At 35.1% G+C, this 26,853-nt stretch overlaps 1 protein-coding gene and 1 long non-coding RNA gene across 6 annotated transcripts; both read left to right on the top strand.

Moving 5' to 3' along the window:
* The first annotated feature begins 60 nt into the window (after positions 1 to 60).
* On the top strand, positions 61 to 8,287 carry LOC132642083 (mitogen-activated protein kinase 17). 4 transcript variants are annotated; one of them, XM_060359355.1, is made up of 13 exons: positions 61 to 195; positions 1,428 to 1,586; positions 1,773 to 1,836; positions 2,786 to 3,194; positions 3,281 to 3,408; positions 3,639 to 3,698; positions 5,010 to 5,159; positions 5,240 to 5,395; positions 5,504 to 5,641; positions 6,140 to 6,213; positions 6,898 to 6,999; positions 7,096 to 7,354; positions 7,752 to 8,287. In XM_060359355.1, exons 3-13 carry the CDS (start codon positions 1,834 to 1,836, stop codon positions 7,821 to 7,823), a joined length of 1,551 nt encoding a protein of 516 aa, XP_060215338.1. In that variant the 5' UTR covers positions 61 to 195; positions 1,428 to 1,586; positions 1,773 to 1,833; the 3' UTR covers positions 7,824 to 8,287. The 4 variants fall into 4 exon arrangements, with proteins under 4 accessions (XP_060215338.1, XP_060215337.1, XP_060215340.1 ...); XM_060359354.1 differs by lacking the exon at positions 61 to 195 and adding an exon at positions 829 to 971; XM_060359357.1 differs by lacking the exons at positions 61 to 195; positions 1,773 to 1,836 and adding an exon at positions 830 to 971.
* Positions 8,288 to 17,260: 8,973 nt separating this feature from the next.
* LOC132642082 (uncharacterized) lies at positions 17,261 to 25,729 on the top strand. Of its 2 annotated transcripts, XR_009583050.1 has the most exons (10): positions 17,261 to 18,955; positions 19,107 to 19,160; positions 19,538 to 19,624; positions 19,722 to 19,833; positions 19,973 to 20,165; positions 20,259 to 20,391; positions 20,583 to 20,769; positions 23,042 to 23,213; positions 25,221 to 25,285; positions 25,464 to 25,729. It is a non-coding gene; the product is annotated as an uncharacterized LOC132642082 (long non-coding RNA). The 2 variants fall into 2 exon arrangements; XR_009583049.1 differs by having other exon boundaries at positions 20,259 to 20,769; positions 25,464 to 25,728.
* Positions 25,730 to 26,853: the final 1,124 nt, after the last annotated feature.

Below are 26,853 nucleotides of genomic sequence, written 5' to 3'. Positions count from 1 at the left end.
TAGACTTTTTTTCTTTTTTCTTTTTTGGGTTGCTTTGGTACGTGAGAAGCCGGAACTTATCTTCAGACCCGATTAATTCATATTATCGCTGAAAGATAATGCTCTCGATCCAAATATGACTCCAATCCATTCCCACGTACTCAATCCCAAAATTTCTGATTAATGATGGAAGGATATGCGTGCTTAGAGGAATAAGTATAGAAATCATCCCCTCTCTCTCTATTCTTTAATTTTTTTTGTTTTCTTATTCCAAATTAAATTTGCATCCATGATGATGCATGTTTATTTATATATCTATCTAATTTCACAATATAAATAAATCTAGTGACTTTTTATATAATTAGCCCAAATTTTTCTAATATCAAAGTCAAATCCAGCTTCAATCAAAAGCATTTGTAAAACTAAGCATAAGTAAAATGAATGTTTTAAGAGTTAATTGACCGTCTCCTCTAAGGCTCACGTTAGCTAAATATTAAACACATATAAAACATGCTTTTGGAATGGTGATAAAGAAAGTAGTACACCTGAAAAATAGTGGAATGCTCATAATGTGCTTCCAAAGTTACGCAATTGGTTGAAAATTACTCTAATAATGTCCAAATGAAATGAAATGTAGAGTCAGGGGTGGAGCTCCAGGCTCTCGGCGAAAAATTACAGTGTATTTTCAAAGTTAAAATTATTTTGTTATGTATATACACGAATAAGTAGGTAAATACTTATTTATGTATTTACCTTTTAGAATTTTTGAACCCCCTGGACGAAAATCCTGGCTCCTCCGCTGTGTAGAGTAGACTAGAATTAGGAGGAAGAAAAATGAAGATAGTGGGATGCACCAGAAAAAATGGTATCCTGAAGAATCGGTAAAATGTTGGAATTCGGTTGGCTATCATCATTTTCATATTATAACTAACTAACAAAACCTCTCTGCTTTCACTTATCACAACTCAACAAATCCTTCCTAGTAACCTCAGGTCTGCTCTCTGTTTTTTTTGTTTTGTTTCTAGACATACAAACTGATACACAATTAAACAGATAAATGGGGGAACTTGCTTTTAATTTTGAGTTTGTGGTTCAAAAATGATTTTTTATTTTCAATTGCGAATTCAGATGTTAATATTTCTTGAAATTTTAGCAACTATAGATATATTGAACCTGTTGATTAGACATTGCATCCATGATCCAACTCTGTCCGAATCAGCTGGATACATACTACCACAAGAGGCAATCTTCATATAATCTTTTTTGTAATCTAGTTCCAGGAATACATTGGGTTCTACTTTATTACTCCATTATTTGGTGATGCATTATTTCGTAGCTTTATTTTCTTATCTTGAAACACTTTATTTATTTTTATTCCTGTAAAGCTGTTTGTGGAAGATTGTGATATGGACAAAAGCTGACATATCTAATTTTGGCTCTTTTCATAGTATTTTAATATTCAACTGGGGTTGCTTTTACCTGGTCATTTGTGGGGTACCTTTCATGGAGGTATATCTATAAAAGAGTCTCCCACAAAGTGTGGAGAGGAGGAGCCATATTATCTCTAAGACCTCTTTTCCCTTGCCTTTTACACAACCATTTCAGAGGTATACTTTCATTCATCATTTTTTTTTTTCATACCTCCATTTTTATTGCACTGTAAGAGAATTTGGTTGTTAGAAAGATTATTCAGTTAGATGATACATATTTCTCTTCTTCTTATAATGTTGTGATTTTGAAGTTTTCTGCACTAAGTGGTAGTATTTCATTTCTAATTGATTGACACATTGTAGGTCTTGGATGTGATTTTTAACAGCTGCATCTTAGATAGAATTCGAAATACTACTTAAAAAGATGGTAACTTTACTTTTTTCTTTTCATTTTTTTTAGATATTTGAATTTAATTGGAAGCTTGTTTTTCAATCTGGCTGTTCATATTATCTATCTTCTGAACCCTGTTGGTAGATCCAAATTTATTCACTGTACTTGGCAAAAATATGTGAAACCAGTATATAATATAAAGGCAGTTCCTGGTAGTGAACTACATGCAAAATTTTGAGAGAGAACTTCTCTCCACTCACTCTTGTTGACTGACTGATGACTAATGAGTGAACTGCTAAAAAAATGCTTAAGAAATGAAGAAAGGTACACAAATTTATACAAAAGCAAAGCATGAATCCCTTTACACTTGAAATATTTCTCCATTGTTTTTCAAACAACACATACTAATAGGAAAACACCTCCAAGATTGAAGTTACTTTCTCACGTTATGCTTTGGTAAGAAAATCAATCTTTATTAGAATTTTTGAAGGTACAAGATGTGCATGTAATTAGAAAAGACATAGAGGCAACCCACAGTATTCCAACCCCTGATTTGAAACAATTCCGTTGCTCTGATCATCAAGTTTATAGTTGGGTCAGTTTCAGCTGCTGATTTGTGATTGTCCCTGTTTGTTTCTTAGTATTTTCCATCTCTGTCAAACTATCAATGGTATCATTTTTCACCATTAAGTTCCTGTCCTTAGTCATCCATTCCCCCTAACTACCTTATAACTCTCCATATTCCCTTAAAAAATTCCTATCTGAAGCAGAAGCTGATTTACTTTCCCTATGAATGAAAGATAATGTTTGGGGGAGATTTGGATACTTATTCAATTGTTCTGGTGATGGGGAAGAAAAGATGTTCACTCCTTATTTATCTTTATATATAACATTTACACAAATTTGGGATCTTGATATCTCCTTTCTAAGATCTTATCTGTATGTTTCAATGAAACAGTTCTGATAGTGTCTCTTAATATCTCAGACAATGCCTTTCAAGGAATTCTTCACTGAATATGGTGAAGCACATCAATACGAAATCCTAGAGGTTGTTGGCAAGGGGAGCTATGGTGTTGTTGCAGCAGCAGTTGATACTCATACAGGAAAAAAGGTAGCGATAAAGAAGATCAACAATGTCTTTGAGCATGTCTCTGAAGCCACCCGCATCCTTAGAGAAATAAAGCTCCTTCGGTTGCTTCGGCACCCAGATATTGTAGACATAAAGCATATTCTGTTACCTCCATGTCCGAGAGAATTCAAGGATATATATGTTATTTTCGAGTTGATGGAGTGTGATCTTCAGCATGTGATTAAGGCCAATGACAGTCTCACACCTGAACATTATCAATTCTTTTTGTATCAGCTTCTTCGAGGTTTAAAGTATATGCACACAGGTGGAGGTTCCTCATTTTTTCTTTCTGGTATTTTAGTTTTGATTTCTCTTTTACATTACTTATTCCCTTATTTATTGATTCAACAGCAAACGTGTTCCATCGAGATTTGAAGCCAAAGAACATTCTAGCAAATGCAGATTGTAAGCTGAAAATTTGTGATTTTGGGCTTGCTCGTGCAGCATTTGGCGATACCCCATCTGCTATTTTCTGGACTGTATGAAGCATTTCTCTACTTAAATTTTCTCGACATATCTTAGCATAATGTCAAGTTATTACACCCGTTATGACAAGACCCTGATTTTTTTTACGCTTTCAAGAACCTCGTACTTCTCTTTTTTTGTCTCAAATGTTACATAGTCTATCCCTTCTTTTTATAGAAATATATCTAAACACTATTTTCGATTTTATTCCAAGTAAAATTCTTAACTTATTTGCTCTGTGTAGGACTATGTGGCAACTCGTTGGTACCGCGCTCCAGAACTTTGTGGTTCTTTTTACTCCAAAGTAAGTGTGACATTTATAGGTAATGTTAATGCTTATATACTATTGTTTCTTATCCGTTAACACTTCTCAAACTTTTTTCCATGTTAGTACTTAGTAGTAGATACCAGTCTTCATGTGGTGAAACTTCTGTACTTAGCATGCGGAATTTTCCCTACCAGTACTCTTTGATATGATGAAACAGTGACAATTTAGCTTATTGATGTTTTCTTATTCATTCTTATCTTGTTATTAGGAGGGAAAAAGTGCTTCCCAATAGGAGCCCATTGGGGGCCTTGGTTCACATTTTTCACAAATTTTACCATCAGAAGCTCTTATTTTCATTGTTCTCTTTCCTTAACTAAATTCGCAGCCTTCATTTCTAAGTGCTCTTTTTCCTTTTAATATTGTCTACTAAGTCAAGGAGCTCTAAATAATTTACAACGTATACCTCATGGTAAGCTAAACTCATAGGCAACCTTAAGGTTATTAGAGCGAAATATTCCTCTGGCTGTATTTTTTTTTTTTTTTTGTTTTTTTTGTGTGTGTGTGTTTACATTATTTTTTGGGCAATTACTTTGGAAAACATTCTATTCACTTGGACCAAAGAAAGTGTGTCATGGTTTTGATTGTTATACTGGTGGACCACACTTTGCTATTGCTTGTAATGGTAGGCTAAGGTTCATTCAGCTATTGCTTTGCAGAGCTTCAAGGGCTCTCTTAGGGTAGATCCATCAACAGCTTATGGATTTATCCTTGTTAAGAAGTTATCTTTATACTATCTGGTCCAATAAGTGTTGCATGGAAAGATGCGGGGAGGTGGGGCCAATTCCTTAGTATCTCTCTGTCAGAGCTATTATTCGGGTTCCAGTCGGATATTTGAGTGATACCTTCTGATTTTGGCTGAGTTTTCAAAGGTTTCCATTATTTAATATATTCCTGAAGTCCTGCAAGCAAGTAGTTCTTCCCTGGGGATGAGCCTAGGCTTATCTCACATTTACCCAATGTTTTTTTCTTAAATAACTGATAAGTATTCACTACAAGTACTATTTGGCGTCATCAATTGTACAAAATGAATGAGTGGCTTAACTATCTATATAATAAGAACAAATCTCTGTCTAAATGAGAGAGTGATACAAAAGGTTCTTTCATGCTTTCTACATTCTTTTCACTATTAGATAATCTCACGCCTTAGGTTACAGTGCTACAATATTAATTATTACTTGGCTGGGAAAAAGCTTGTGTAAATCTCAGCATGAACTCACTTATATTTACTTTATTATGCTGTGATCTTTCAGAATTTGTATGAATTCTAAAGCAAACTACTTATTGCAGTACACCCCAGCAGTAGATATGTGGAGTATAGGATGCATATTTGCAGAAATCCTTACAAAAAAACCATTATTTCCTGGGAAGGATGTGGTCCACCAATTGGATCTGATTACCGATCTGCTTGGTTCTCCATCCACTGAAGCCATTTCAAGGGTTTGTCCTTCCCATTCCTTAGCCAAAGTGATGTTTAACGAATACCAATTGAATCTGATCCATTTTCCCGATATGTGCAGATTAAAAATGACAAAGCAAGGAGATATTTAAGCAGCATGAAGAAGAAAGCCCCTATTCCTCTCTCTCAAAAATTCCCAGATATTGACCCATTAGCTCTAAAGTTACTTGAGCGTTTGATTGCATTTGACCCCAAAGATCGCCCTTCTGCTGAAGAGGTAGGACTTAGAAACATAGTAGATTGTTGGACACTCATTTTAGCCTGTGATGCAAGTTTTATTTCAGTCATTTTCCTAATATACTTGCTGTTTGTTAATCCTCTCAAGGCACTAGCGCATCCATACTTCCGTGGTTTAGCAAACAAGGAGCATGAACAATCTGCTCGGCCAATTTCAAAATTTGAGTTCGATTTTGAAAGAAGAAAACTGGCAAAAGAGGATATTAGAGAGCTCATCTACAGGGAGGTATGAGTTGGCAACCAATCTTATGTTTCCTGGACCTTCTTTTGTGCCTCTTCCATTGTACTACAACTAGGGCTGACAAATGGTTAAAAAACACAAGTAACCATTTGATCCAATCCATTCGATATGGGTTGGATAACTCTTAAAAATAATTAATATTCATATTATCCACTAAAAAATGGGATATCCAGATGTATAATATGGATACCATGGTTATCCGTATTAACAATACCGATTTCTGCTTGTTATTTTTCATGAGTTCTTGCTTGCTGGAAGTCTAAGCTTATTTTGGCTTTTAGCTTGTGTTCTCACCTGACTATCCTAAAACCATGAATAATATGGATATCCATATTATATGTCCTGACTATCCTAAATCCATGAATAATATGGATATCCATATTATATGTCAGTTAGCCCATTTTGCCCCCCCCCCCCCCCCCCCTCCATATCCGACCTGACCCGTCCGTTTGCCGCTCCTAACTCCAACATTACCGTGGACAGATTTTGGAGTACCACCCTCAGATGCTGCAGGAGTATCTTCATGGCACTGAGCATACTAGCTTTTTGTATCCAAGGTACTGCTAACAGTTCTCCTTATTCATCCATAGTTGTTGCTGGCTGTGACCAAGAACTAGTTCTTTCTGACGATTTCACTCTATCTTATGATCTTGTGAACTTTGTCCGTGTCTGCTCACTTGATAACAAGTATCTCGTTTTATTTTCCTTTTTTTTTTTTCCCAAAGAACTTCACCAATGCATCTCTGAGGTTGACCAGAGAATTGTTAGTTTGGATGAGTTTCAGGGACGGCTGGTCTTAGTCAAAATCAGTCAATTTCATTAAATCAATCAATATGGGAATGAAATATTATGCTCTTTTACTTTATAATGTAGAGAGGATTCTGTTCTATTCAAGTGGACATCCCTAAGCAACTTTATTCTGTCTGGATCAATATCATGATCCAACCTTTTCAACTCTTAAAAAAACAGTGGTTAGCTAATTATACCTTGAGTCTTCTATTATACTTACCTTTACTTAGTCCAATGGATAATACTTAGGTCAGTCAAAGGTAGCTTAAGTGACGCAATATACTCGCCTTCAGAGTCAGAATGATAGGTAGCTTTTGCTTTGCTTTCTCCTTTTTACTGAAGAGAGGTTCTCTAATAGTTCTCTGATCATTCTGAAGTCCTCCCAGTTTCTATTGCATGCTAAACCCTATATTTTAATTTCTATGCTAACATGAATTTTGATCTGTGTTTAGTGGGGCTGATTGCTTTAAGGAACAATTTGACCTACTTGAGGGGCACTATGATGGAGGTGGAAGAAATGCTCTCCATCCAAGGCGATATGCCTCTTTGCCTAGGTTAGTCGACCCTGATATTATTGCTTAAATTTAAGAGCTAATAGTGCCTCATAAAGTTTGCTTACTCTCAAATTCCCTCATTATTTTTTTCCACAGAGAGAGGGTCTGTGTTCCAATAGATGAGGAAACAGATCAGCATGGTGAATTTGAAAGGCATGTTGAAACAGCTGTTGCTCATAGATGCCTTCCAAGTCCCACAAGATCACACGAGGTCAACAAAGCTGATGCTAGTAATCAAAATGTAGGTCATAGCCAGAGGGAGCTAAGTCCAACAAGCAACACTGCGCGCTGCTTAATAAGAAGTGCTAGCATTAGCTTTTCCAAATGTGTTGGGGCAGTGTGGGAGGACTGTGAGGTAAATTCTTCTCATATGTAGCATGTTAATCTTCCGGAAACAACAGACTCACAAAAAAAAAGAAAAAAGAAGCACTTCTCTAGATATGGCATAAGGAAACTCAGTTTATCACACTGTTACGTATTATTTATTTGTAGATATGAGTCATCATTCTCAAACCCTGCATAGTGATAAAACAATCTAACTCTTCTCTTGTCGTTCCAGTTTTCTCCTTCACTGGGATGGTTAAATGCCGAGCAACTAAAATTAATTAATCGATAGATGCATGCTTTGCTTTGATACTTTCATTAAGTTGTAGCTCAATAAATTGCAATCAGATGATTTAACAACGAACATTGTGATGGTGATGGTGCTCCATAAATTTGATTTTTACGGTATTACTTGCATTTCTTCTCAGGATACAACTTGCAAACGATATGATAATGGGATTAGTAGATCATCCAAGGAGCCAGCAGCATTGTATGCTTGAGTTTTTATTCTGGACAGATGAGCTGGTGGTAGATTTCTGGTAAGTAACACTTGCTAGGATGTAACTATAGGTGTACTATTATTGGATGTAATAAAAACAATTGGTACCAAGAGGTCGAAGATCAGCCCGTTCCTTATGAATGACATTCAAGGCTACCCTCTGCAGACCTCTACTAGTTTTATATTGCTTTGACAGAATGATCAAATGCAATGAATGTAAAGAGTTTTAACTACCTGAACAACTATTTTGATGTATATAGTCCCCTCTGTTTTGTTCTCCTAAAAGGATTGTAATTGTTCTTTGTCCATTGTCATCTCTTTTTCTTAGCGCGAGGTGAAGTTGTGTAAGTCTTGCAACTCTGACAGCAGAATTTGAATCTTATTCTCTAAGTCGAGATTTTACTTGTCAAATACTGTACACGAGGATTTGGTCTAAAGCAAGGTTTTTTTGCTTCTCTTTTTCGAGATTGACAATGATTGCTTAAATCTATCTTCCCTTTGCAAGAACAAATATCTCAATTTTGCTCCTTCACAAGTATCTTAAAGCAGCTCAGGATACTAACACTTCAAAACTTGGTTTAACTATTCGGTATTCAGAATTCATTGGTCAAACTAATTTGGGTTCGCATAGGGCTTATTAAAGGGTTATGCGCTCCCTATCAAGGGTTCTCCTATTCTCAGGGCTCGACCCGAGACTTGTCAAGGGTGGACAGGATCTCTCACCACATCCCTTAATAGCAAAGGTCCATTCTTAAATGTTTGGCTGGCTATGTCAAAGTATTAAATGAATATTAGATATTTTGCCAAAATATGAACAGTTTAATACTTTTATTTCAAAACATGTCTCTTTTCATGTCTTAGTGAAACAGATACAGTGAATTTGTGAAACTGTATGTTCATAGTTTTTCTTTCGCTTTATTTAGTACTTACCTTGACACTGTTTCTACAATAATCTTCCCAAACTGTTTTGAAAACACCACTTCACGGCATATGTATTTAGTCTTGCCAAGATCGATAACGATAATCTTTAGTTTCAACATCAATTTGTACTCATCGCAACATCAAACTGGATTATTCATGGAGTAATTAAGAAGAGTGTCAATTATAAACAACTTAACAACACTTGACTTTTTTGTTAATATTCATTAAGTAAGAAGTAGTGTCAATTATAAACACTCAAGGAAACACACCAATATAAATAAGGCAAAGTAAGTTTCAGCCATCAAATTAGGTTACAAAGCTATGTAAGACCATAAGGCAGATGGAGCAAATTAAAACACATATATAACATGAGTATTAACTTGGACCGAACTTAACAGTTCAAGAGTCTAATTTGAACATCCAAAACTTGAATGACATATATAACATGGAATCAATACTAAAGTTCAACCGGAAGCCGTGGTTGAAACCACAATGGTGGGTTAGGGAAAGGTCGTTTGATCCTTCCTTCTTGCATACAGTAAATACCTGATTGGCGATAAAGGGCTAGCGATTTCTCGGAGAGAGTATCAAGTGCATCCACAGTAAAATAGATGCAATTTGCTTGCAATCCATTGCCACTTCTTGCAGGAACTGAGAAGGAATTTCCATTTGGTGACACAAATAGTGTTTGATTGCCCAAACTACTGATAGATTCAAAGTCTTTACCTGTTTTGTAGAAACCTTCATATCGCTCGATCATTAATTTACTAGTATGATAGATTTTGAGATCACGCTCATCGCCATTCTCATTGTCATCATGTTCATCGTCATGTTCAAAAAGTGGATATGTCTTCTCCCAAATGATAAGCAGCTCTCCCGTGATTGATTTAGCCAAATAGACACCACTACCACTAGGCGCAAAATGATGACCGCTTTTGTATTTTTCTATATTGATTAATTTAATCTTCACCTCGCAACAACGAGTCTTGAGAACGACGAAATGATTGATGTCGTCAGTAATCCACATGTCCTTTAAAGTGTTAAAAACGTTATCGACGTCACATGAAACAAAAGTGTATAACACACCATTGTGAAATGATATGGTTTCATAGCAGATTCCTATGTAAGCATCAAATATTTCCCAAGATCTCTCTTCTTCTGTAACTCCAATGTCACAATTACAGAATGCCAAGATTTCTCCATGATTCGACACGTCCATAAAAGTTGCGACGACTATGAGATTTCTGGTCGAATCATCCAAGATTGAAAATACGTGTACCATATTGACCATTAATACGGTTGGGATTCTATTGTGCTCAAAATATGGGAAGGATGTTAATGTGGTCAATGGTGGAAGTTTGACATCGATTTCGGAAATCGGGTCGAAAAGGAACATGTCAGGGTTATGGCTAGGTCCAGCAACAAGAACCAACCAACCATTAGAAGTGGCACAACAGAATGTAGCACCGTGAGCTACTTTAGGGTATTTATTCAAGATATGATTAGGCAGTTTAAAAGAATAAAAACGGCTATCCGACAAGCTATAGAAGTTGAATCCTGTATGATCGTTATACGCACAATCTTTGAGCTGCAAAAGCCAAGGAGCTTCGAGATCATGTGATGGCTTATGATGAGCAAGCATTGATCTCCATGACTTGCAAACGGCAGTCATGCGTACGTAGTCACCGATGCTTACTTTTTTCACTATCATCCCCATGATTTCTTTCAGGATGTCTTCTTGCCATTTGCTGCTAAGGGCCATTAAATTGTGTAGTAATAAAAGTGGATAAATTCCCTTGTTTTCACAATCAAAAAATCCCTTCCGTAAAGAGATAGATCTCTTGGTATGTAAAAACCCTTGCGGTTAGGCTAGTACCAGGGTTTTAAGAGGAGTAAAAGCTAATAGGTTAGCGGGCTAATTAATACTCCTTATGGCTGAACCCGACACTCTCAAACCCTAGGCGTACGTACTTGGACGATCAAGACCAATTAGGTATGATCTATTATAAGCAAGAAATCCCAGAATCCTAATTTGATACAAATAAGTAATTAGGTAGGAGCAGTTAAACCTAGACAAACGGGGATGCTTAGCAAATGTCTAATGTTTCAATAGTAGACCCTTTTATTTTTCGCCAACGCTCCGTGACAAAACCTCTTCATTATTTTCTCCAAACCCTTATCCCTCTCAATTTAAAGATGAGTCACCTTTTCAATTGGTCAATCAACTGAGTTGTTCTTAATTTTGAATTGTTTCTATAAAGTTTGGAGATTTAATTTTATTTTTATTTTTTGTCTAGAAAGTTTTGATCGGTGATTTTGGAGCAAAAGAAGGCTCTGATCGGTAAGGTTTTTAACTATTTTGGTATTTTCCCTAAATCTCGAGTTTTTACATGGAGAACTTTTCTAGTAATTGATTTTTTGGTTGATTAGATTAACTTGTTAGTTGTTTTGTTATTTGAGATATATGATATTAGTTTCTATGTTCTGAGGGTCAATGTGGTGTTTGATAATGGAACTACAAATGGTACGATCTGGCTGTCTGGTATGTTCGTTCTACTTTATTCATTTGATTTCACTGTAAATTCAATCCCTTTGTTGTGTTGTACTTCTTTGATTTGTTATTCAATGCTCGATGTGGATTTTCCTCAGTTTTATTGATAGGATTTGATTTTATGAGAGAGCCATAGATTTCAGAGATGTAGTATGAGATTCCTTTTCAGTTATTGATTTGTATTCACTATTCGTTTCGGGTCTGGGATGCTTTCATTTCAGTTATTGATTGTCGCCGGACCTTCTATTGGGAAGTAAAGCTAACAAATTCTTGCTGTCCGTTGATGCCTTCCAAACCTCTGTTGTAAGTAATATTTCATTTTTCTATCTATTAGTTTTGTAACTTAATCATGCATAAATTAATCAAATGATAGAGCGTTAGTTAGATCAAATGATAGAGCGTTAGTTAGAGGCGGATCTGATTATGGTGTTGGAAGATATCTTTTGGTAACATGTTATATTTAGGATTGAATTGTGTCCTGCTAGGATTGGCATTCTCCTGAATGATCTGTCTAATTCATAGGATATCATCATATAATTTCCATGGTATTAAGAGTGACTCCAACCATGTTAACTTTCAATATGACACTGGAGAGTCTTTTAGAGACATGATTCTGAAGACCAATCAAGGCTGCTTGTGCAGAATTGAAGCGATTTGGCAAATGCCCAGATCATAGTATGAGAACTGTATTAAATCAGCTTCAGGTCAATGAAGGAGTTTTAAAGAGGAACAGACAGAAAGAGATGTTGTTTAAGTTTCTCATTTACTGTATGATTTTACATATTTCTCAAGAATTTGAAATAGATACTCTTCCATATCAATTCTCAAGTAAACTCTGTATAGAGCATTTATCCATATCAACTCTCAAGGTACTGAAATTCTATTTGTAGAGGATCTTGTTCGATATGTTGGAGATTGTTGTTGTTGTGGTAAGCCCTCATTTCAATGTTCTTTCTGCAAGATTGGTTTTAGGAGCATCAATAGTTCATATTGTATGGAATGCTTAATAATTTAGTGAGCTTTGAGATATGTTGTATCTCACTGTTTATATGAGATTCTTGTTCTTGGATGCAGCCACAACATCAGTGGCGGATCCAAAATTTTCATTCAGGGGGTTCGAAAAAATAACAAAAGCTAAATATAAAAAATAATGGTGTCAATGGGAACCGAGCCTAGGATGCTAGAGACATTTTGAACACCCTGGATTGCTTGGGCTAACCTTTTGGATTTGTTCAGGGTATTCAAAAATTAATATATGTACATAAACCCAGAAAATCTACCCTATATATACACTGTAACTTTTTACCGAGGGTGTCCTGGATATATTTCTTTTCCTGATGAACTTGCTTTTTTGGTTCAGCTTGCAGTGAATGACTCCATTTCAGGTGTCTATGGAAGCTTCAGAGTTAGATATCCTGGTATGTACTTGATCATGGGAATTTGAAAATTGGAAATAGGGAAATGCAAGTAGCTATACCAGCATATAGCAAAAGCCTACAAAAAAGGTTAGTTTTGCGGCGGTTTAATTTTGGAGGTCGCACTAACCCCCGGAAACTACACTACAAAAGAAGGCTCCAATCGTGCTCTTTGCACTTTGTCCTGCCACCATGGAGATATAATTCTCATCAAGGTTTTTTATTGTCATACTTTTCTGCGATTTTCCCTAAATCTTGAGTTTCTAGGGTTTCGATGTGGATAATCTGATTGGATAAGGTTATTCTTTGCAACAAGGGTTTCGGGATCGTTTGATCTGATGACATATAGACTCGTATCTTTTACACCTCCTGATGGATCATCTAATCTGATGACATATAGACTTAGTACTCAGGTCAAGTTCATGTCCTATGTTACTATGATTATTCGTTTTTGTTAGTTGAGGCGGACTAAAAAGTCTACTTGCTTTTGGATTCTATGAAAGATGTTGTCGTCGTTATCTGAAGCAGTGATCATTTGAAGATGCAATGCATTTACCTTGTTATTGCGCAACGTCTACTTGTTGAAACAAGTAAAGTGCCAGAAGGAGAGGTTACATATATAGAAAAATAGCGATTTGAATTGAACATTTTGTACATAGAGAAGATGTAGTAGAAATTTTTCATTTCTTATCTTATTTGGACATAAAGGTGTACCGAAAGTTTGAATTGTGATATTGCTTAACATGTTTATGATTCAAATAAATAGTGATGTTTGTTATATTTCAATGATGATTTGATAGGTCCAAAGTCCAATTATGAAATAATGCTATATATGTACAATTAGTTATAACTTAATGATAAAAAATTAATTATTTTGAAAGTTACAGGTCCTACAAAAAGAAACGTAAAAAATAAAAATAAAATAAACATTACGGAGGTTAGAACCCTCGCAAAATGAAACAAAATAAATATGTAAGAACCAGATTGCGGGGGTAAAACCGTCGCTATTTCAACCGCCGCAAAATGGTTACAACGATTCTTTTAGAAGCCCTGCAATTTGATTGCGGCGCAAGTTATTGTAGGGGGTTTTAAAGACCGCTGCAACAACAAATTGCAGGGGTTTTAACAGCCGTTAATTGCAAATTTAACCCCCGGAATTTGAGCTCTTTTTGTAGTGAATTGTAATCGGGCTTTTTTGGACGTATTAGATCGTATTGCTTCAATAAATTTTAACTATCATCTTACTTCTCAATACACTCAATAATCATCTCTGTTAAATTAAAGGAAACTCATACATATAGTCATCAAGTAATCTTTTTGTTTCGTATCTTTCTTTATTATATCATCCAATAATGTTTTGTATTATAGCATTGCTAACAGGACATCTTGATAAGTCGTTAAATAGGACTAGACACGGATTTTGTTGGTTAGCTAAAGCATTTGTCCCTCACTAATTCATGTTGTTATAGTAGTGTTCTGTGTACAATTTCCTATTTGTTTTATCGATAATTAATTCTTGCAGCTAGTATTTTACCTATAATTTAAATAATGCAATATTTAAAACTTAATAGTAGAGACTTTGAGTTCTCCAATGATGAGATAAGAATCCTAGTTCTTTTGACAAAACACTTGATGAAGACAAAATTGAATTGATCCCTGCTTACTGTTGAAGATTTTGGTCACCAAACTCTATAAAAAAATCATAAATTGAAAGCTAGTTATTTGTGGCAAAAAGAATAATTCAACCAATTCATGCACTGATAATATGACCTTTGTGAGTAGCATCTATGCAAATAACTCTACTTAAGGTCTAGTTGCAAGAGATTTGAGGAGGTTATCAAAGGCTAAGCCATTTGGCCTGAGGAAAGGGATTTCACCTTAATGACAAACAAATAGATTTCTTTGATTTGCAAAAGGGTCATTGCATTCGTCTATACAACACAAGACAATATTTTTTGTTTTTAAAATACTCGATAGAAAAAGCATTTTAGTATAGGGTCGCTATGTCCGGGAGAAACTGAAGTCATCTCTAGTGGAAGGGTGGGCTAAATGAAGATACTGTATAGTTTTAATGGAAGCAGTTTAGTATAAGCATCATATTGATTAAGGTTTACCTTGAGTTTGTTTCTACAATAATCTTCCCAAACCGTTTTGAAAACACCACTTCACGGACAAGATATTTTCATATACATTTGTTTGGACCCCTATATTTATATTTAGTCTGGCCAAGATCGATAATCTTTAGTTTCAACATCAATTTGTACTCATCGAAATATCAAACTGGATTATTCATGGAGTAATAAGTAGTGTCAATTGTAAACAACTTAACAACACTTTTTTGTTAATATTCATCGAGCAAGAAATAGTGTCAATTATTCATTAAGAAGTAGTGTCAATTATAAACACTCAAGGAAACACACCAATATTAGTAAGGGCAAAGTAAGTTTCAGCCATCACATTAGGTTACAAAGCTATGTAAGACCACAAAGCAGACGGAACCATTGTATAACATGAGTATTAACTTGGACCTAACTTAATAGTTCATGAGTATAATTTGAACATCCAAAACTTGAATAACATATATAACATGGAATCAATACTAAAGTTCAATATATTGGAAGCCATGGTTGAAACCACAACGGTGGATTAGGGAAAGCTCGTTTGATCCTTCCTTCTTGCATACAGTTAATACCTGATTGGCGATAAAAGGTTAGAGATTTCTTATAGAGAGTATCAAGATCATGCACGGTAAAATAGATGCAATTTGCTTGGGATCAGTTGCCACTTCTCGCAGGAATTGAGAAGGAATTGCTATTTGGTGTCACAAATAGTGCTTGTCACACAAACTAGTGATACATTCAAAGTCTTTAAATGTTTTATAGATACCTTCATATCGCTTGATCACTAATTTACTAGTATGATAGATATCGAGACCGTGTTCAACGTGCTCATCATGTTCATTGTCTTGTTCACACGACATCAAAAGAAGCTTTCAGTGGCAATACATTTTTCTTTTAGCGGCAATATTTATTGTCGATAAAAACAATAACCAACAATTGATTAAATGCCATTGGATTCAGGATCGCCAGATCCTTTAGTGACATTTATGCTGGTAAACACCCATATTATTGCAGCTAAAAATAATTATTTTTAGCGGTCTTTATTCAGTGGCAATTACTATTGCCAATAAAACTACCTTCGAAATGTGATATCCAACATAACTTACCGCTTTTATTATTGCCGGCAAAAATGCAATAATTGCCGGTAAAAGAGACATGTTTTAGTCACAACTCACAACTATTATAGCTTCTAAAACTGATCATGCATTCACCTTAATCGATGGATTTAACTAATTACTATTTTATAGCATTAAAAATAAAAAATCACAAGAAAAATTAACTCGAAGATAGTAATAGAGGAATTACCAAATTCAAAACAATGTCATTCATCAAACGAAGTCTTCCAACTAATTAATAGCCTTGATTTGTTTCCTCATAAAATATATGACAACTAAGCTTATTAATATATAACGTTGTATAGAAATGGATCTAACATTAAATATTAAAGTTTATGTCAATAATCTTATACGCGAAGCTCTCTAAATTAATGATATATATTAAGCAAGACTCAAAGCTTAGAGAATCCCATCAAGCACTCTTGCACCATGCAGAAAATTCAAAAATAATTCAAGTAGCATCTTCGAGTTTATGCCAAACCGTTTGGTTTGGCAAAACTCGAAGATATTACTTGTATTATTTTGGTTCAAGAAACAAATTGCCATCAAAAGGTTCACCAGGCACGGGTCTCTGAAGTGCAGTCTGGTTTTAACGGCCTTCTCCCAAGGATCAAGAACGATTACTTCATCATTCTTTGAGGACCATCACACGATTTTCAGCTGATACAGTATACGCTAATACAATTATAATACCCGCCTGATACAATATCTGATGCCCTCCCAATATAACAACTGTAGCTACGAACAAACTTATATTATTATTAATATTATATTACTATTTATATTATTATAAAGAGCGCCCTATTATAAATAGGGAGAATTACGCGACGTGGTAAACATGCAAATAATATTTCTAAAATGTAGCTATAATTTTTACGAAATTGAGGTATTAGCGTTGATACAATATGCAAAAAAAAAATAAAAAAAAAATGCTCCGCTCGACCTGGTTTGATCATGTGTTCCTTTAAATAATATTAGATATATTTTTAAAATTATACTCATAATATATCGAGTGACCATGGGTTAGTTTTATACTCCCTCCGTTCACTTTTACTTATCCAATATTCATAAAATAGATTTTCATTTTACTTGTCATTTTTCACATATCAAAGATAAGACAATTTTTTTTCTGTTTTACCCTTAACATTAATTATTCATTCAAAATCATTTTTCAAATCTAATACAATTATATATCCATTAATATGAGTAAAATACACACTTCATTTATTATTTCAAATAAAAATAAAAGTGAAGGAAGGGGGTACGTAAATTCGCCTCGAGCTCTCATACCCGCCTGCATTTTATAAACATGCAAATTGTAGCCAATCAACTCCTCTAGCTATATATATATATATATATGGAGAGATAACACTTCATTTCAAAAATAAAAAATAAAAAATAAAAAATAAAAATTGATCACGGTGTACAAAAAAAATAACGAAGGCTTTCGTTAAGGATAGAAGACGAAGGGGAGTAGCTCGCATTAGCATACATCGTGTTGACGAATCGCTCATTAGATTTGTAGTTCGTTTAATTTTTGCTTTGATTTTTATCATTTTGGTGCTCTACCTCGTTTTTCGTTTTCTTTGAATTGTGTATTTTAGTTTCTCATTTAGCTTAGAGTACTGTTTTTGTTATTAGTTTAGCATTAGCGTTTGTTCGGTGTTTCCTGCTCTGTTCTGTGTTGTAGCGTTTAGTTTGTTTGCTTTTCAACTTCAATTACAAATCAAACAACTCTCAGAGCTAGAGCTTAAACAGGAAACAGGTGAATTTTGGTGAATATACTACTTTGTTCAACAAATTGATATGAGAAAAGTCCCAATTTATAGTATATTTCATTTAGTTTTCAAATATATAAATTTTAATTTTAAATTATTAAGTTAATCTAATTCAGTTTAGCTTCAAAGTTTAGTCAAATTGACTCTCGAAAAGCGAAAAGTGTCACATAAATTGGGACGGAGGGAGTAGTTGTGTTTGTACGTGAAACTGATAACTGGTAGTAGCATGGCAATTTGTTTATCAGGATGTTGAAGAAATACGGTAAAATTTGTGCATTTTGCTTATTACTGGTTGTGCAAGTACACTTGTATTAGTTGTGTGTGTATATGAAACTGATAATTGATAGTAGCACCGTAATTTGTTTATCAGGATGTTGGAGAAATACGGTAAAATTTGTGCATTTGCTTATTACTGGTAAATTGTTGTATATGTTGTGCAAGTACACTTGTATTAGTTCTGTGTTTATATGAAACTGATAATTGGTAGTAGCGTGGTAATTTTTTACCTTATCCTGATTTTGGAGCAAAATTGTAGTAGTTGTTTATCTCTTGAGCTCAAGAAAGCTGCTGCTATTTTCTCATGAACCTAACTGAAGTGTGATCATGCCATGAGTGCATTCCAGTTAAGGTATAAGTCTGAGTTAAACATTGTTAGACACTTATTAAGCGTCGACAAATAATATATCATCGACGATATCTTCGATATAATATAGCGCACAATATTGTAAAAGATTGTGAGGACTGAATTCTACGTTTGTTAAAGCATGTCGACATAGAAATGACTACCAAGTGAAATGATGCATCTTGGTAAGAGTAAAGCTTATTAGACCTGCGGTCCAGACATCAAAAGATATGTGTCTTGTCTTATTATGAAACGTAACTTTAAGCATCTAGAATTTGAATTTGAGTCTTCAGCAATTAAATGACGTCTTGTAATAAGTTGCAATGACCAGTCTAAAAGTGTGGGATTACCAGTGAAATTCATGTGCTATAGGTTGATTTTAACTGTTTGATAGTAATAATTATAACTGGATTTCAGATTTCTGACAATAAGAGTTTAAACAATGACATATATTTGATATGTTATCTGTACTATTATTGTATGTCTTAATTTTGAGCTTTTTCATCTGGTTGGTAGATGCCTTAGGAAGTGGATATCTCACTTCCTTTCTGCTGACTAGAGGATGGAATCTCGATAATGTTCTACTGTCATTAGAAGCATACGTGAAAACAGTAAGTAGTTCTTACGATCATGTCCCTGTATAGTTATTTTAATGTGATATTTAGACGATATTTAGACGTACAGTATTAGCTCCCCACGAGCCTTGTAAGACTCGTCTTTTAGATATTTGAAAGTGCCTTATGATTTTCTACCCAATTTCAGGAGAATATTGATGCAATGAAGTCACACCCCCACCTATAATACAACAGTGCCATTGTAAGTTTCTTTAAAAAACTGATTCACTTATGAACTGCTCTATCATATAGGATCTTTCAAAACACAAGCTTCTCAGTTGTTGCTAATTAGTGCTTCATATTTTTATGATTATGTTATTAAAGAATCAGAGTTGGAATAACTAAAAAGCATAGACAAGAGACTATGTATCAAGTTGTACGCTGCACCGTGCAGTAAGGAAGGGATATCAGTTTGCAACTCTGTGGTTTTTCTAAATTTACTTTTCACAGTTTCCATCGACTTCTTGTGTGATCCTGTTTGAAGTCACACCCCCACCTGCAATACTTCTTTTGAAGCTGTTAAGACATTAGAATTCGATTGTGAAAGATGCATTTGAATTATGAGATCCTGCTTTCCAGGGTAAGAGTAATGATGAGAAGAGTAAGGGAAAGATTAAGAAACAAGCTTGCTGTCTTCCCTGGTTCAGTCACTTGCTACTATTGACTGTAAGACTTTACATTCATCTTAGATGTTTAACTGTAAACATTGAGGTATATGATTAACCTATTTATCTATTAGTTGAGGTAATGTGCTTTCTCGCAGTGAATTCTTCATTTAACAAAGCAACCATGGATCTCTTAACTGAAGGCCTTAACGAAGGGATTACAGTTATAGGAACAGTCCGGTGCTTAAAGTTTGAGACCAAAGCTCCAGCGTAAGTTACTTCATCTAGGAGGGACCCACATGAGTTGATCATTTTCAGCATTTCCTTTAAAAGTGAAAATTACTTGGCTGAGCAGCCCTATACATTATGCTTAAATACTTATTTGTCAATGTATACTCTTGTTCTACAGATACTATGTGCTGTGTAATCCATTGAGGTACTGTAAGGGAGGGCTTGCAACAGCATCAGCCATGGTGCTCAAGACCGAACTTTGTCGTTTCTACCCTGGGAGAGGGATCAGATTTATTCGTTCAGATTCTCAAGTGTTCCTATTTGTCAACTCAAAATGCAAACACTGCTTTAATCAATTCTTTCATCATAGAGTGAGTTGCTGACATTTAGTTGCTTTAATCAATACTTACCCAGCTCCCATTAGATTTTCACATCATTATGTGACGAACCACTCTTGTTGACAGGTTAAACAAGGAGATCATGTCACACTATTGAGCCCTTTTGCAAAGTTTGTTTTGAATGGCAAGGAAAAGTAAACTCGTTTAATATCACCTTCAGATGCTATTCCAAATATGCCATTTTTCTTTTCTCCATCAGGTTTTTTCTGTAGACACCATGTATTAGTGTGTTCTATCAGTTTATATCCCATCATTTCGTCTGTCATCACCACCTTATAACGCCTCAGGGCAGGGTACACTTGAGCCTCTAGCAATGGTAATATTCTCTGGTTAAGGCAAAGCAAGATGATTGGTTGTAATAACTACGTCCACAAATTGTTGGTTTTGCAGATGATTTTAAAAGAAGGTGGAGGAGCTGGTTGCTGTAAGCTGGGACAGAAGTTTCTATCTGATTAGATTGCACACAACAATTAATTTTGGTTAACCAGACGCGTCGATCAGTCGTTGTCTGGTGGGGATGCATGGTTCGTAGCATGCGCCTTACGTGCTAGCTGTTGAGAGAGTTTGGGTATCACATGTAAGGGTGCTATTTTTAACTTTGAACTTTTTCTTAGCAGAGGTATCTGAATGATCACTAAGAAAGTTTAAGAGTGTCTAATTGACATTTCGTGCCAAGTTTGAGCGGCTATCTGTGTAATTGGCCTCAGCCCTCATGTAGTTTTAATTTTAGAGATGAACCAAAACACTGATGCAATCAAGTAACCTAAGTACTACTGATTAGGTTTTGCTGTATACCTTTTTCTTTTTCCTACCAATTGCTAGTTTATATTCTCAACTTGGAAAACCCTTCCTCTCGTTCATCTTAAACAATAATCATGTGCTATAATTGTAAAATTCCAAAGAACATATAGCAGTAAAGCATCTATCCTGAAGTGACTTTTTATTTAGTGCCAGTCTTATCCCGCGATGAAGGAAATCAGGTCGAGCATAAGCTTACAAACAAAATGAAATTACAAGTAAATAAGAAAATAACTTCTAAATGTAATGATCTCTTGACCGAGTCTGAATTGATGGCTTTTGTCCACACCGTGCCATCCATTTCTGATAAGAAGCATATCAGAAAGACACAAACACACCTACGTCATAAATAAATGTATCCCACCATGCTTTGGGCTATAGCCAATAGAAAGCTGAACTCTGTTTTCAATAACAGGTAGTGAGTAGCTAGAGAGCTTATTTATTAGTTGAAATTTTGATAAAGCTCTGCCAAATATAAGTGAGAAAGTAATGAGAATTTGACTTCGTTATGTTTCTTCAATCAATATCAATGGAGAAAGAGAAGTAGGAGCAGAAAATTGAAATTATCTTATGAAAGTTCATTCCATTTAGAATCTGAGAGTACAAATGCTCGAGTGACTCTAAATTCTTGTAGGGATAAAACAAGAGTTAATCTTTGAGGAAGAAGTAAAACAACTACTTCATACATATTGAACAAACTAAGCAATAATGTGTTTAAACCGATGAGAAGGTCAAATGTATGTGTTGAAGGATCTCATTTTTTACGAACTCTTCGCTTGCTTGAGAGATTTGGATGAAAAGTGTTCAATTCCCTTGTAACAAACCCCTTTAGCACATACGCTGACTCTTCAACATCAGCTCAGAATCTGTAGAGGAGCTTGGATTCACCCCAATCATAAACCTGCAGCTAAAGCAAATTAAGGATGTTATAAAAGAATCTGACTAGGATTATCTAGGCTAGTCACCTTAATACAATTTAACAAAAGTACTATTTGATCATTATATATCGGGAATAACCGCAGCATTCCTTCAATTTCGCCTTGTATAACCTATATGCATTTGATTCTGGTATTTGCCAAACATACAAAGACTATCTGCAACTCCGCCTGTGTGAGCTCGCTCACATTGCCGGTCCCAAGCCCGGATAAAGGAGGAGGGTTGCCGAGGGTCAATCGGAAACAGTCTCCCTACCCAGGTAGGGGTAAGGCTGCGTACATCTTACCCTCCCCAGACCCCACTATTGTGGGATTACACTGGGTAGTAACCAACCATACAAAGACTATCTGCGTTGAAATGTTGAACGACTTTTATGTTTAAAGTCAGCGAGCACAAAGTACAACAGCTTTCACAGTTTTTCTGTAAGTACAAGTGCAAACTTAAAATACAAGCCTAAGGTAGAAGGTATAGGTGCATCCAATGTAGAAGCTTTAGTTTGCTCTGTTCATCATTTCTGATGCAACTCAGTGCTTTTTTGCTGAAAAGGGTGGGGATCAACTACTCTATTGTACCTTTATTGACTGGTCTAATGAAACAAAGTTTTTTTTTTTTTTTTTTTTGCAGCTTTTACACATGTTTTTAGAGTTTTGATACATCTTATTGGAATTTAGCATAAATGATGGGAGTAGTAGGTTTAAGGGGCATGTAAAAGTAAAATCATACCAGTTTTACAAATAGAATTACCTCCTCAATCTTCTAGCTTTGGCCAATATTAAGTTGAACATCAGTTTTCTGAATATTAAGTAGGTTGAAAGCTTCTTGATTTATCACCTTTTTCATAATGTTCTAATAAAAAAATTGTCAAATTGTATACTTTCCTTGTGAAAATCTTCTAGTTAATTCCACTAAACTGACATCTTTGTGTTGATTACCAATTTCAATAGCTTTCTGACAGCAGGGTAATTCATCAGAGATCTTACTTATTTATTGATCTTGTTTGGTCCCCACTCAACAGAGACCTTTTGATGATACCACTTCCTGTGTTTTATCTTTGATCAGCTTACTTTTCTTTATCACAAATCCCAAAATCTGATTCTCTTTACAAATTTGTCCAGGATTCCAAGTAACAACAACAACAACATACCCAGTGCGATCCCACAAACAACATACCCAGTGCGATCCCACAAAGTGGGGTCTAGAGAAGGTAGAGTGTACACAGACCTTACCCCGTCCTTGGGAGGTAGAGAGGCTGTTTCCGGTAGACCCTCGGCATGTCCAGGATTCCAAGTAATCCTCTCTTATTGTCTCAGAAACTGAATTGTGTTAAATCATAGAAATCAGGAATTCATATAGTCTTGTGCATCTTTCAGAATTGTTATGTGTAACCTGATTAAGTTGAGCCTTCAGTGAATTACACTGAAATAACTGAATCAGACAAGCTAGTAAACTATGTGCATCAGCATTTAGCTTCCCTCTCTGTCTCAGTGGCGGAGCCAGGATTTTCATTCAGGGGGTTCAAAAATTGTAAAAGGTAAATACACGAAGAAGTCAGGGGGTTCAACATCTACTATATATACATAACAAAATAATTTTAACTTTGAAAATACACTGTAATTTTTTGCCGAGGGGATTCGGATGAACCTCCTGGAGCCAATGTGGCTCCGCCCCTGCTCTGTCTCTCTCTCAAAAGTACATTTAACTTCCCTTGAGATGAGAGAATGTTGGCCTTATATTATTCAAGTAAATGGTTGAAATGGAGGAGTCCTCTTCTATACGAATATAGATACCTACTAGACTGAAAATCAAATTTTATATAGAGATTAGCAACATTAAATGAGACAGAGCATCCGACCTCCAACACTTAACATATCAACAAAGTAAGTGTCGTAAAAGTTGTGGATGTTAAAGATGGTGTGTTGGCAGGCATACAAGATTAGCAAGATAAAAATCGACAGAAGGCACAAACTGAACATATTGAGAATAAAATGAGAACATGCCGTATGATATTAGTTTGATCGTGAAATACAGACCTACAAATGTACTGGTCTATAGGTGATAACCAGGATGCTTGATGGTGTAGAAGGACATGCAGTAAACAAAAATTCACGTGGAAGGAAGTTGCCTGAAAAGGCATATGGTGTCTTGATATTTATGCAGAGTTAGTGAAGAACATAACACAACAATGAAAGTATAAAAGATCCATGCTGGTAATACAACTAGTTGGGATTAAGGCTTAGTCATGTTGGTAAACTTTCATTAAACCTGGCAATGTAAGTGTATCACTTGAGAGTCAGCCACCAGCTTCTAATTACGAACAATGGCAATAGGAACTTGCTGAACCAACATCCATACTTTTGAGCATTCTAATTATCAACTATAAGAATAGTAACATTCTTTTTGAACTGACTATATCATTCAGATTGCTAAAACTGAATTTTGGTCGCGCTATTTAATCAATGTGAAAGTACAAATCCTATTCTAATTCCTTATTAGGAGAAAACAAGAATAACATCTTTAAGAAGGAACTGGAGCAACAAATATCATACATCTTGTGCAAACTAAGCAATAATGAATTCAAACTGATGAAAATACCAAAGTTTTAAAGGAAAAAAAGAGAGAAGAAATATTACAGGAAATTGAAGAGATTTTAAAGAGACATTGATGTTAGGTGTATTTATGCGTTTGGACGCAACAGACATCATTAGTATTGTACTTCATCCTGTATTCATGTTAACACAACAGTGCTAGTAGGCCTTGAATGCTATTTTGAAAGATAGTCTCTCATAACTCTTTGATTATATACAGATATCCCTGTCAAAACCTTAAGCTCATAAAACACATATGTAATATTATGAGCTGATCCTTCAAGACCTATTGTGGATTGGATCTGATCCTTTTCGAACTGTTCGTTTGCTCGAGCCATTCGGATCAAAACTTTTGCTTACTGGTGCTGATTTGGTGCCAGTATTCAATTCATTTTTAACTAATCCCTTAAGCATACGCCGACTCTTCGACGTCATCAGCTCAAATTGTTGTGTGCTCCATCTCAAAGAAAAATCTGAACTTGTAAGTGAAGAAGCTTTCTCTGGATGAACTACTAAGAGCCCTATGCAAATGAGAAGCACAAATGGCTTATTACTAATGAAAACCATTGTTCTTCTTTTGAGAAACAGGGAAAAAATCAGTTGTCTTTAGGTAAATAAGACACTAAGCAGTTCAAATATTTGGAGTCCTGTTTATGTGATCCATTCTTGTGTGTGTATATATATACTGACTCATTTATTTTTTTAATAGGATTTTGGAGGGCCCCAGAATCTGGAGATGAGTTTTTAGATTCACCCCAATCATGAATATCGCAGGTAAAGTAAAAATTAAGGCTGTTAAAAAAGAAGCCAACTAGGATGAATAAAGGGTTCTTGGAACAACATCCTTGAGAAGCTAAGCATCTTTTTTTCACTTGTTTCCCTTATTATTTGTATCGTTACTTGTGCATTGATCTTCTAATCAAGGACTAATGTTTGCCACCTGGACTTGCAGTCAGCTTGCCACATCATCTCTCAGAAAGTGTTATTAAAACGCATCGCTTTGTCGCTTTAAGTGATTGTTGCTTCATGGATGAAGCTATACGCATCAGAGAAGTGTGCGCTTCAAACAATGAGACGCAAAGTGATCCAAGCAAAAAATGGATCTCAATTTTGTAGAGTTAGATTAGTATCGACATCATTGTACATTGGATGTTTGGATTGGTTATTAATTGCAATTTGATTATTATCGTACTAATTTGTATATGCTTTGTATTTTCAAATTTTATGTTAGTTGTGTGCGTTACTTCTTGCTTTTCGCTTCAAATCTCACAGATCACATCGCTTTTTTCATTTTTCACTTTTAAAAACTACTAATCTCGACATTTTTAAAATCCCAGAAAATACACTCAGTTGAGACTTAATACACACCCAAGGTATTGACTTAGTGGTCAATAAAGTGAGTTGAGTATGATGAGATCTTAAGTTTAAATTTCGAGGGAGGCAAAAACCCTAAGTGATTTATTCCCGCTTGGAAGAATTAGCTTATATCTATGTTGGTGAGAGGTAGTACGTATCTTGTAGAATTAATTGCATGCGAGCTTTATCCGGACACCACAATTATCCAGAAAATTTCTGAAACTTAATACTTGCTTAAAATGGCTATTGTTTGTTAATCAAACCTTACTTGGGTATTAAGGAAGAAAATCCTTTTGGGGAGAGACTGAGCAGCCAAACAATAAGACTGGTAAAAGGGTAAGTAGTCATAAAGCAAAATGTGATAAGAAAAGATAGTATATGTGGGGAATGGAACATCACTTCCTAAGAACAACCAAACACTTAACTTTATGCCATTAGGAAATCTCACTTTAGAATTCCAATCTCTCTTCCCTATGCAAAACTAAAATACTAGTCTTGGTTTCTTGTGCCAAATCTGTTCCTTTTTGCTTTTCTTTTTAGTCTTTATATTTTTAGATTTCTCCTATTCAGATAAACCCAATTCAAGAGTCACTTTCTCTTAATATTTGGAAATTTTTCTTTTTTCTTTTTTTCTCGTTAAACAAGGTAGACCAACTTTTTCTTTATATTGCTTTGGTTTATTGTATAAAATACTAGTCTCTAGAAACTTGTGTGACACGTTTATTCCGAAATACATATTACAAAGTTTGCATCGCATATGAAAATTTTTAAACACTGCACATAATTCCAAACTTTCCTTAGAAAAAATTAATAACTCATAATCTGAAGTTTGAAAATTTTGCAATTATAATGTTACTTTAGCGACATTGTAGGAGTACTTTTTTCAGCCAAAAAACAGACAATACTTTAATTTAAAGACAATTACATACTCGAAAACATGTAAAAACATGCATATAACTATCCAAACCGAAAACCAAACCGATTAA

This window comes from Lycium barbarum, chromosome 5, assembly GCF_019175385.1.
Source record: "Lycium barbarum isolate Lr01 chromosome 5, ASM1917538v2, whole genome shotgun sequence".
Lineage (NCBI taxonomy): Eukaryota > Viridiplantae > Streptophyta > Magnoliopsida > Solanales > Solanaceae > Lycium > Lycium barbarum.
The sequence above is the reverse complement of the archived record's forward strand: the minus strand, read 5'-3'. Positions and strand labels throughout refer to the sequence as shown.

Coding starts and splice junctions, on each gene's coding strand:
- LOC132642083 (XM_060359355.1), top strand. Junction 5,642..6,139: donor GAGAGCTCATCTACAGGGAG/GTATGAGTTGGC, acceptor TACCGTGGACAG/ATTTTGGAGTACCACCCTCA. Junction 6,214..6,897: donor ACTAGCTTTTTGTATCCAAG/GTACTGCTAACA, acceptor ATCTGTGTTTAG/TGGGGCTGATTGCTTTAAGG.